The following is a 12078-nucleotide window of genomic DNA, read 5'->3' on the forward strand; positions in this document are numbered from 1 at the left end:
GTAAGCATGCAACAGGCCTTACCCCCGCGAATCATTGTGTTTCAGCAAGTTAGTATTTGATAGTTTGATCAGAAGGGATCTTTTTCTGCCACTGGTTGTTGAGTGACTTATTCTGTTCTTTGTTTCTTTTAGTGATGAAGAGCTCTCTCAATATCTTTTACAGCTGGTGCAAGTTTTAAAATATGAGCCTTTTCTTGATTGTGCCCTCTCTAGATTCCTATTAGAAAGAGCACTGGCTAATCGGAGGATAGGGCAGTTTCTCTTTTGGCACCTTAGGTAAGTCTTCTGTATTTTTCAATTTGAGTCCACCTTGTGCTTTTGTAAATATAAATCAGCATAATACAGGACATTTAGTGTACTCGTCAGCTGCTTTTGTTGTTTCTGAGCCATCTGTAACATTAGCACTTGTCTTGGTTTCTTCTCCTATTTCTTGATACCCAACTCTTAATTTTCAGGATTTGGCAAACTAATTCAAATAAGTATCCCACCAAGCCTCCTTGATTTTTAACAAACAAATAATTAATGTGTTGCTATTTTCTTGTCAAATTTACTTATTATGTACTTACAATGTATTTGGGCTAAAACCGGACTTACAATTCTTTCCAAAAGGCTTTGAGTGGTAATATTATCATTGCTACTAATAGGTAGAGGTTTTAAAGTTTTTCTATAAGAACAGCAACATTATTTTCGGCTTCTTTATTAGGTCATTTTCAGAAATACATGAGTCTTACTTCACCAAGTTTACATAGGAGTAAAATCAATGATAACTAAAGTTCTTCTGTCCTGGGAAAATTGTTGGCTCCTCATTTCTGACTGTACTCAGACATTTTTCCGTCATTTTCATCTGGACTTCAGAATATTAAAACTAATGATTATCAGAAAAATGACTTAACTCCATTTTTGCCAGAGTTCTTAAGGAAAATAAGCTCTGTATTATTTTGATGTTAATTTGGGGGGTTATATTTCTGAATCTTGACTTCCTTATTATTCATAGAGATTTTCTTTTCTTTTTTCTTTTTTTTTTTTTTTGTAAAGATTTTTATTTATTCATTTGACAGAGATCACAAGTAGGCAGAGAGAGAGGAAGGGAAGCAGCCTCCCTGCTGAGCAGAGAGCCCGATGTGGGGCTCGATCCCAGGACCCTGAGATCATGACCTGAGCCGAAGGCAGATGCTTTAACCCACTGAGCCACCCAGGCGCCCTGAGATTTTCCTTTCTTATTTTAAACTTGTTATCTTCTCCTGCAGTTCAGTCTTCCTAATTTTAAGCCCCCCAAGGAATAACAAAACATGGTGTTCCTTCCTTTTTCAAACATGTACAGCATTCTTTATGTGAGAGAAAATTGTATAGAAGCTAATTGAGTGACTAGTCAGTTGTGTGATATGAATCTTCACTTTATTGGCAGTATTACCATTTCAACTACAAAAAGTAATAAGCAAGGTGAGATGTGAAAATTTTGAATTTTTTTGAATAAGAAATTAACTACAAAATCACATGTTTTTGAACTGTGGTGTTTAAAGGCTTGGGAAGTTGACCATCCCACTAGTAATTGTGAATAAGATAATGTGTTCTTTTTTTGATTGGCATCAGAAGTTTATTTCATAATAGAATATGAAGTCAGTATTTTTATTTGGTGATCTGAAGTGTTTTATAAGCAGCCTGTCTTAATAGTATTAATTTATTTGTAGGTCAGAAGTGCATATTCCTGCTGTCTCAGTACAATTTGGTGTTATCCTTGAAGCATACTGCCGGGGAAGTGTTGGGCACATGAAAGTGCTTTCCAAGCAGGTATTGGATTTTTTTTTTAATCTTCTGTTCAGTTTGCCACATGGCTTTTGATAAATTGTATCATATGCTGTTTCTTACATTAATGTCCTAGAGGTTTTAGTAACTAAACCTAGTTAATACATTTTTAAATTATAAGTCAAGAAATGAAGTGTCAACAAACTGAGCAGAACATTAATTAGTGTCCCTCCAATTATGGATTTCTCATTGTATGTATATTAAAACATGCCATACATTTTAATAGGAAATGCCTATTTAGACATGCTTAACAGTGTGTTTGATGGTGATGATGACAAAGGTCATGAAATAAGCCCTGTTTTTTCATATCCCTGAGTTACTCTTTGCAGTTAGTATTTATGTTTCATATATTCTGCTATATGTTTTAGTTTGAGATATTTTGACAACTAAGTCCATAGTTGTTATAGGATCTAGAATTCAGATTCCTCAAGCTGCTTTTTCAAATTATGTATATGTATATATGTGCATATATATGTATGTGTGTGTGTGTGTGTGTGTGTGTGTGTGTGTCTGCAGACCCTTATCTTCTTTCCAGGTCTTCATTTTCTAATCATGGCAGGTGGTGATAAGATATTAGTGATATTGATAGGTCAGATACTAACTGCTTATATGCCAGGAACCATACTAAGTGTTTGAAGTATATTTCTTTACTCTCCTAATAATGTGCCACAGTAGTTGCCAATAGTGTCTGGATTTGACGAGGGGGAAACTGAGGCTCCAAGAGATTAAGTAGCTTGCCTAAAAACCAACTATTAAGTGACAGGAATAAATTTTAAAGTTAAGTCTGTCCAGCTATAAAACTAACATCTTTTTTAATCCTACTGGGAGTTTTCACACTTTTAGCACCATAACTCTATTTTATAAATCAAAACTTAAACATAGATTCAATATATAAAATAGCAATGTTATTATATCAGTATAAATATGTTTTAAGGCTAAAATAAGATAAAAGCCATTAAACAGAACCATGAAACTATTTTACTAAATATAGAATTTCAAAATCTGGGACTATTATTGACAGTTGTAGTCTCAGTATCTATTTATTTCTTTTGTTTTGGAGATAATCCTGATTTATACAGCTAAGTGTTTGCAAATAGTAAAGGTTTTTTAATAGCTTGCTTGCAAGTGAGAAGCATAACTGTGGCTCAGGCTTGGTTTGCTGGTAGGTCATTGGTCCCCTGAAGGTTGTGATGAGAGCATTTCTGCCATCAAAATAAAATAGCCCTTTATTCTAGCTTCTTCATGCCAGAATCCTTCATTGACAGGTAGCAACAATACACTTTTTTGTTCTTTAGCAATAATCTTTCTTAAATTGAGTATCCTCTAAATAAACGAAAGAAGGTTTTGTTAATGGTTTAATATATATTTACTCAGAACTTTCTTTTTTTTAAACATTTTTTTTTTTTTTTTTTAATTTGACAGAGAGAGAGATCACAAGTAGGCAGAGGCAGGCAGAGAGAGAGCAGGAAGCAGGCTCCCTGCCGAGCAGAGAGCCTGATGTGGGGCTCGATCCCAGGACTCTGGGATCATGACCTGAGCTGAAGGCAGAGGCTTTAACCCACTGAGCCACCCAGGCGCCCCTACTCAGAACTTTCTATATGCTAGGGTTTGTGTTAGGTTCTGGTAATGTGAAGTGAATATAGTTGTGTTATTGTTATCAAGGAGTTTATATTCCAGAGAAGATATATAAGTCAGTGATTGTTATGATAGAATTATTGTAATGGGAATATTGTGGAAGGACAAAAGACAGACATGTAAACAAACTTAAGACATTAGGGAAGAGTTCACAGTGGAGAAGATGCTTGTAGCTTTTGATGTTGTAGTTGGTGTTAGTTCAGTGAAGAGTATGTTAGTATTTTACAGAGAAACAACCAAAAATGGGTATGTGTGTTTGTGTTTGTGTATGTGTATGGTTGACCCTTGACAATATGAATTTGAATAACATGAGTCCACTTATACACTGATTTTTTGGGGTATAGTACAGTACTGTAAATGTATTTTCTCTTCCTATGATTTTCTTTCCTCTAGCTTACTTTATTGTAGGAATATAGTGTATAATACACGTAACGGACAAATTATGTTAATCGACGGTTTATGTCATTGGTAAGTCTTTCCATCAACAGTAGGCTATTAGTAGTTAAGTTTTTGAGGAGTCACAAGTTATATGCAGATTTTCAACTTCATGGGGCTGGAGATGGAGTCAGTACCTCTAACCCTTTATTTAAGGGTTAGCTGTATAGAGAGAATGAAGCCAAGGAAGACGGTGAGATTGTGATTTATTATAAAGAATTGGCTCATGTGATTATGGAAGCTGAGAAGTCCTGAGATCTTCAGTTATGCGAGCTGGAAACCCAGGAGAGCTAATGTTGAAGTTCTAGTCTGAAAGCAGACAAGCTTAACACCTAAGGAGTTTTAATTCTGGGCAGGAAAAGACCTGTGTCCCAACTCAAGGCAGTCAGATAGATGGGGTTTCTTCTTATTTGCTGGAAAGTCTGCTTTTTTATTCTATTCAGAACTTCACAGATTCTGACAAGACCCACCCATATTAGGAAGGGCAACATGCTTTACTGGTCTACCCATTCAAATGTTAATTTCATCCAAAAACACCCTCACAGACACACCTAGAATGATGATGGACCAAATATCTGGGCACCTCATGGCCCAGTCAAGTTAACACTAAAATTAACCATCATAGATCAACTTGGCATGTATACACAGCTCTGAAAACCATATTTAATCTCCAGGCAAAGACTGTAGCAAGTTCAAAATGGCCCTTAACATGATAAAATCACCCTGAGTACAACCAAAAATGCACTAACCTCTTCCCCAGCACGAGAAGTAATATCCTTGAGTGTTGCCTACTCTTCTTGTTCCTCTGAAAATTAAATAATATGATGTAAAATTAATGCTTAAATACTACGATACAAAATCAGTACATCTTATGTTACATGATAAAGGAAGGGGCGCCTGGGTGGCTCAGTTTATTAACTGCCTTTGGTTCAGGTCATGATCCCAGGGTCTGGGATCAAGCCCTCTGTTGAGCTCAGCGGGGTTTGCTTCTCCCTTTCTTTCTGTCCTTTCCCCCTGCTCATGCTCTCTGTCTCTCTTTTTCTCTCTTCAAATAAGATCTTTAAAAAAAGAAAGATAAAGGAAAACAGTGGGAAGGAAACAAAGACTGTGTGTCTGTGTACATATAGTATATACACATATATACAAAAAACATGCATACCAAAACAAGGAGGAGATACTCATGATAGTTAATCCTCATTTCTGTAACTAGTCATGTGGTCATAGCTGGTATTTGTTACTAGTTTCTTCCAACCCTTTCTGTATTCCCTTTGCCTTTAGTAAGCATTTCACTTCTTGACCTGCAGAGTTAACCCAAACCTTCGTTCTTTTCTTTTTTTTTTTAAGATTTTATTTATTTGAGCAAGAGCACATGGGAGTCAGCTGCATAACCAACTGAGCCATCCAGATTCCCTCCAAAACCTTCATTCCTGAAGGGTCCAGGTCAATAGTAGTCCTATCTGAGTTAGCTTGTAATTGTCCATTGGTCTTAATGATAGGATATGGTCATGCTTAGAAGAAATATTCTGTATTCTAGGCATACTTTTCCTTTTGTCTGTGGAGTAGTAGGCCGGTTTCCCTGTGGTAGTCAGGATCAGTCACTCCAACCAGCATCACTGTGCCCTTCTTTGCCTGTTGATACGAAGACATAAGGAGCTCAAAGTGGCTGGGCTGGAGTCTTATTAGTCCAGTGGAATCATTGTCATGTCTCCCACTGGAACCATTCCTCCTTCTGTAACTAAGACCGCTATGTCCATAAAGCATAAGGGTGTTTTGCTTCCATTTTTAAACTTTGATTTTTGGACCCTTGAGTCCTGGCTGTGGGAGAAACAGCGTCATGTAGCAGATGATAACTTGGATCATATACAGCTTTCTGGAGAACTTTGCCCAAGTCCTATAAGGTATTGCCACCTAGCTGGTACTCTAACTTAGTCTTCCAAAGGCCATTCTACTCTTCTGTCAAGCCAGCTACTTCAGGTTAAGAACATAGTAAGACTAATGAATACCATGCATATGAGCCCATTGTTAAGCTTCATTTGCTGTGAAATGAGTTTCTTGATCAGAAGCAATGCTGTATAGAATACCACAATGGTGAATAAGGTGTTCTGTGACTCCACTGATGATAGTTTGGCAGAAACATTGCATGCAGAGAAGGCAAATCCATATGGAGAGTTGAGTGTTTATTCCAGTAAGAAGAAAATATTGCCCCTTCTATAGTAGAAGCAGTCTAGTGTAATCAGCCTGTCACCAGATAGCTGGCTGACCATCCTGGGTAAAGGTAAATGGTGCTAATTAGGGTCTCAGTGTTGGTCTCTGCTGCTGGCACAGTAGTAACTCAGTGGTGATCATAGCCAGGTAGGCTTTAGTGAGTGGAGGTCCATATTGCTGAGCACATGTATAACCTCCATCCCTGCCACCTTGGCCACTTTGTTCATGAAGCCATTGCGTGATGACGGGTGATTGGGAAAAGAGGCTGACAAGTATCCACAAAATGGGTCATCCTATCCACTTGATTATAAAAATTCTCTTCCAGAGACACCCTTTGGTGTACATTCAGAGAGGTTTATTATATATCTCTTCCCCAAATTTCTTTGTCACTAATTTTCTAGTCATGTTCCTTCTGAGTCCCTGGCCATCAGCCAAGCTTTAGTTACATCTCATGAATTGGTATATAATTGCATGTCTGCCCATTTCTCCTTCCAAGCAAAGTGAACAGTGAATTGCAGTTTCCAAAGTTCAGCCCACCAGAATTTGAGCATAGTCCTTTAGAAATGTTTCAGAAAGGGGCTGTAGTACCACAGTTGTCAACTTTCATATGATGCCTACATACTGTAAATCATGTTGAATCTTCTCTTTTCTTCCTTTGTTAACTGACTGAAGGGAACTTCCTTTGAGGACATAGGGGCAGGCTGAGAAAAAGAAGGTAGTGTAACAAGTCCATGGGAAACCATGGACATTTGAGTCACTTTTTCATATAACTTATTGTGCCTTCAGGATCTGCTCTGGTCTAGTCTTATATACACCACTTTAATTTGTTGATGGAATACTATTTTGCTCACCCATCTTTATGGGTTGGTGGGTCAGACAGATAACACCCAATTCATATTTGGCAGCTCAGTTCACATGCTTGCCTGGTGGCCAGTGTTTAAGCATTCAGTATGAAATCCCATTAGCAAGCTAAGAGCTGTTTCTCTAAAGGAGAGTATTTATCTACCGGAGATGGTAGGTGTTTTTTTTCCAAAACCCTGAGGACCTGTGCTATGGTTTACCTATAGGGGCCTGCCAGAGGCTCCAAACAGCATCTATATCTGCCACTGACAGTTCAAGAACCATTAGATCTGTTGGATCATAGGACCAAGTAGCACAGCAGTTTGCATAGCAACCTGAACTTATTGCAGAACCTTCTCTTAATTTGGGATCTCATTCAAATCTAGCACCCTTTTAGGTCACTTAGGGAATAGACTACAGTACATTACCCACCTGAGGAATATGTTGCCTTTACAATGCAGAGAGGCCCCCTAGCTACTGTGTCTCATTTTTGGTTGTAGGAGGGCCCAGAGTAACAAATTTTTCTTTACCTTAGAATATCTTGATATACTCCATATAAATTGAGTGCTTCAAGTTTTGTTGAGGTAAAAGGCCCCAAATTTTTGTTGGAATATTTCCTACCTTCTAAGTTGCTGTTTCTTACTCACTAGGTTGGATCAGTCTAATATTATAAAGGTGTCAGAGTGGTATCTTGTTGAGAGTAGAGGCGATCAAGATCTCTGTAAATTAAATTATGACATAGAGCTGGAGAGTTGATATACCCCCGAGAAAGGACAGTGAAAATGTATTGTTGGCCTTGTTAGCTTAAGGAAACCTCTTGTGATACTTTATTGACAGTTATGGAGAAAAAAGCGTTTGTTAGCTCAATAGTTGTATACCAAGTACCAGGGGATGTGTTACTTCGTTCTGCAACGAAACCATATTTGGTATACCACCTGATTAATGTTAGGATGATCCACTGTAATTCTCTGTGTGTCCTTTGCATAGGCCAAATAGGCAAGATGAATAGGGTTGTGATGGGAATTACCACCCCTGCATCTTTTAAGTCCTGCAGGAATGGGTACTGCTTTTGGTTTATTGTTTTTTAGGTAGAGATGGTTGTGATAACTTCTGCTTGACCTTTCCACCAAAATAGCCTTCACTCCATAGGTCTGGGAACCAATATGGAAATTCTGCCAACTGCTGAGTATATCTATTCCAATTATGCATTCTAGAATTGAAATAGCCAGAGGATGGGTTTGGGGTTTGGGGTTTGGGACCTTTTGGGCGGGCGCACTGTGAAACATATCTGTGCTTACTTCCGTAAGCATCTACTCTGGTGGACCTCAGTGACATTTTGAGTCTCCTAGAGTTAGTGTCATTTCAAAGCCAGTATCTAGAAGTTTGAAAAGGTCTCGTTATTTCCTTTCCTCCAATATGCAGTTACCATGGTAAAAAACCATAGGTTCCTTTGGAGAAGCCAGGGAAAAATCAGTTGCAGTCTTGGCACTGATGAAAACATTGGGGAGAATTAACACCTTTACTGTGTCTAGGTTTCTGGGTGCATGTTAGAGAAATGAATCCTGAAGGTTTGACTGTAGGTGTTGATTATTGTCTGGGTGTAAACATCAGACTATAAACTGTATGTGACCAGGAAGTTATTAGCAAGGTAGTTATATCTAGCTGATGTAATCTGAATCTGTGTATTTAGTCCACTTAGACAAAATATTTTGTAGAATTAAAAAACCTCTTCCATATTTTGCTTCTCGGTACATTGTTTTAACCTCATGGCAGAGACTCCCTACCTTGCTATATTTTCCAACCTCTTGATCTCATTTGAAGGCCATTTGTTTCCTCACTCTTAACCTACTCATTCTTATACCTCTCTGGTGTCCACCCTATTTTATAAACTATCCTTGTGGTAATTCCCAGTTTCATTATACTTTTCTAACTCATTTGCATTGCCAGAGAAGCTCCCATAGCTTTTCATACATGATTTACATTATATATGTGTAATATATTATTATATTATGATTGTATTATTATTTTTCATTCATGTTAAAACAACTATTATCTAATCCTTTTGGAAAGCCCGTTAATGGTGGTAATAATAGCTAACATTTACTCACCATTTATTATGGGCCATTTTTTCTTCACAATTACATTAATTGTCCCCTTAATTTTATAGTCCTCTTAAAAATATCTCATACCTATCAGTGTCTCTTGTGCTCATGGCTACTGTCCTCTACCCATCCATTATCTTCTCTCACCTGAATGTTGTTTTTTTTTTTTTAAGATTTTATTATTTATTTGAGAGAGAGAGAGAAACAGCAAGAGAGGGAACACAAGCATGAGAGTGGGAGAGGGAGAAGCTTCCCACTGAACAGGGAAACCGATGCAGGACTTGATGTGGGGCTCAATCCCAGGACTCTGGGATCATGACCTGAGCTGAAGGCAGGTGCTTAACGACTGAGCCACCCAGGCGCCCCTCACCTGGATGTCTTCATTAACTTCTTAAATTTTGCCTTTTGTTTCCATTGTTGCACACGTATCTCCTGTACTGCATAGCAGATAAAGTAACCTTTTTAAAATGTAGATGTATTAAGTCATTTTCATTTTTAAAATCCCTGAATATTCATTTCATGGAGAATAAAATCCCATTTTTTAAAAACTATCTAATTGGCTCTATTAATTGATTCATGAATTGGGCAGTGTCCTATCCAGCTAATCTAGTAGAGGGGACTTTGAGTTGCAAAATAGAAGGATTTTGTAGGGAGAAATGGGGGAGGCAATTAACAAAAGAAAAGAAATGTTTGTTTTAGGACAGAAATGTTTTAGGACAGTTACCTTCCCTTAGGGGAAGGGGCTGAGGGTCTTATTATTATTGGAGGTGGATTTCCTCATTTTCCTTTAGGGGTTTGAGAGGGCTCCTGTGACAGATTACCTTATTGGTACTGACCAGAAAATTCCTGCCTAAGACTATACTTTGCTGGGAGGCAGTGGCACGTGGGTGGCTCAGTCAGTTAAGCACTGGGCTCATGATCTCAGGGTCATGAGATCAAGCCCCGCTGTTGGGCACTGAGCTCAGCATGGAGGCTGCTTGGGATTCTCTTTATTCCTCTGCCTCTGCACCTCTTCCCACTCATGTTCTCTCTCTCTCACACATACACAAAATAAATAAATCTTAAAAACGAAGAAAAGGGGGTGCCTGGGTGGCACACTTAGTTATCGTCTGACTCTTGATTTTGGCTCAGGTCATGGTCTCAGGGTTGTGAGACTGAGCCCTGATTAGGGGCTCCATTTAGCATAGAGTCTGCTTGAGTTTCTCTCCCCCCGTCTCCGTCTTCTCCCCCTGCTTGCTCTCTCTCAAATAAAATCTTTTAAGAAGAGGGGGAGGAGAAGTTTGAAGTTGCAGTTAGGTTAGGTATTAAGCCTCAGTTTGGTGACTTGACCTAGCATTTGGGGCCTGTCATTTTCTTTTAACATTTCCCTTTTGATCAGGCTCTCAGCTTAATGGAGAGATGTGATCAAAATTTAAGGCGTTAGTGTCACTATCAGATACTGTTTTGAAGTTCTCAGAGTTTTTGTTGTCCCTTTTGTGTGGATTCCATTATCCATAGGTAGGATGTTTTTGCTTAATTCCTGTGGTATTCATAGGTTATGGAAGTCATTCATTCTCTTTGTTCTTTTTTTGACATTCCAGTCTTAAGGAATTCATTTACTTGATGGTTAGTGGCTTAACATTTAAAACTTGTGAGAGAATTACTTAGTGCAATTATTATGATAACTATAAGCAGGGTAATTCCCAGTATTTGGAGTGCTTTTGGAGCTATGGTCCGCAAGACCCAGGCCAGTCAAAGAAAGACCCTGTTGAAGGAGTCCTTTTAAGGCAAGTAGCTTGCTCAGTGATCTTATGTAACCGAGTTTCAGCTTCCTGAGAAATGTTAATCCAGATATAGCAGGTGTTGTTGGCCACAGCAGAGGTACTCCCCTGCTTGGCTAAAAGATAATCGAGGGCTGTCTTACTATTAAGAACAGCCTTGGCTAAAGAATCTAAGGATGATTGTTGGGCCTCTGTTGCTTTAGCAGCAAATTCTGCAGTAATTTCAAGAATTGAGAATTTCCTGATCATGAGCTAATTTACATTTACCTGTAACCAGGGAAGTAGGGACCTGCCAAGAGGAGTGAATTCCTGAATCATGAAAGCCTCCCAGCAGGTCCTTTCTAACTAAGCAGTGCAACTTCAAGGGAGTCACCCAATGAGTTGACTTATTTTGCTTGTGAAAAGTTAGGTCTCAGATTTTTCTCTTACCTGAACTATAAGGTTGTTTTAAAATTCAGCGGTTACCTCCCTTAAGCAGTGGCCTGGGGAGAAAAAGATGAGGGCATTATCTTTCAGGCTAATGCCAGAGTAAAAGGAAGGGGAAGAAGAAAGATTTTCATGTTTAGTTAAGGTCTGAAGTCTTGATCTGTCGCCTTGGGCAGAAGCAGTCTGCCTCAAGGTCAGCTACATCTCTTTGTCATTAATTTGACTTAAAGGTTGCCAGCCTCTGCACAAGACCAGGTTGGAGGTGGAACTGTCATTAGCTGTGAGATGAATACCTAAGCAGTGTAGTGGTCAAGAGCACTAGGTAAGGTCCCTTCCAGTGGGGCTCAACAGCTGTCTTTGATGACATTTCCAGAATGACCATTCACCAAGCTCTAGACTGTGACCAACAGGAACCTTTGAATTGGGATCCAAGAAGTCTTCTTTAATCTGTTGATGATAGGCTGAGCATAAGATATTAGAGATTTACAGTCGCTGGTCTTAGGAGCATGAGACAACAAGGGATCAGCATAAGGCTGTATACTAATAGACATTGGTCTGCTGGTGACTGTCATATATGCAGTAACTTTGTTTCCTAAAGGGGTAACTACTAATAGTCAGCAAGACCAAAGATAATACCTTAGGCCAGGAAAGTCCAATAGTTGAGGCAAATTTAAAAATTTTAAGTTTGAGAATCCCATTAATTCCCTCAGTCTTGCCTTATGATTGAAGGTGATAGGGACAATGTTAATTCTGAGAAGTTTGCCAGGTTTTTATTAAGCCTTATGTGATTTGTCCAGTGAAGTGAGGGCCTTCATCACTGGGGATTGTGGAAGGTATACCACAAGTGGGAAATACACTGTGAGGACATCAGC

The 12078-nt window shown here is 38.7% G+C and overlaps 1 protein-coding gene across 1 annotated transcript in view; it reads left to right on the forward strand.

The window, feature by feature from the left end:
* Positions 1–12078, forward strand: part of PIK3CB (phosphatidylinositol-4,5-bisphosphate 3-kinase catalytic subunit beta) — a 198878-nt gene that overhangs the window by 151700 nt on the left and 35100 nt on the right. The window contains exons 14-15 of the mRNA XM_032869583.1: positions 133–276; positions 1689–1788. Coding sequence (XP_032725474.1) covers positions 133–276; positions 1689–1788 — 244 coding nt within the window. The remainder of the gene's footprint in view (positions 1–132; positions 277–1688; positions 1789–12078) is intronic.

Source organism: Lontra canadensis, unplaced genomic scaffold (genome assembly GCF_010015895.1).
Source record: "Lontra canadensis isolate GAN:19392208 unplaced genomic scaffold, GSC_riverotter_1.0 scaffold38, whole genome shotgun sequence".
NCBI lineage: Eukaryota > Metazoa > Chordata > Mammalia > Carnivora > Mustelidae > Lontra > Lontra canadensis.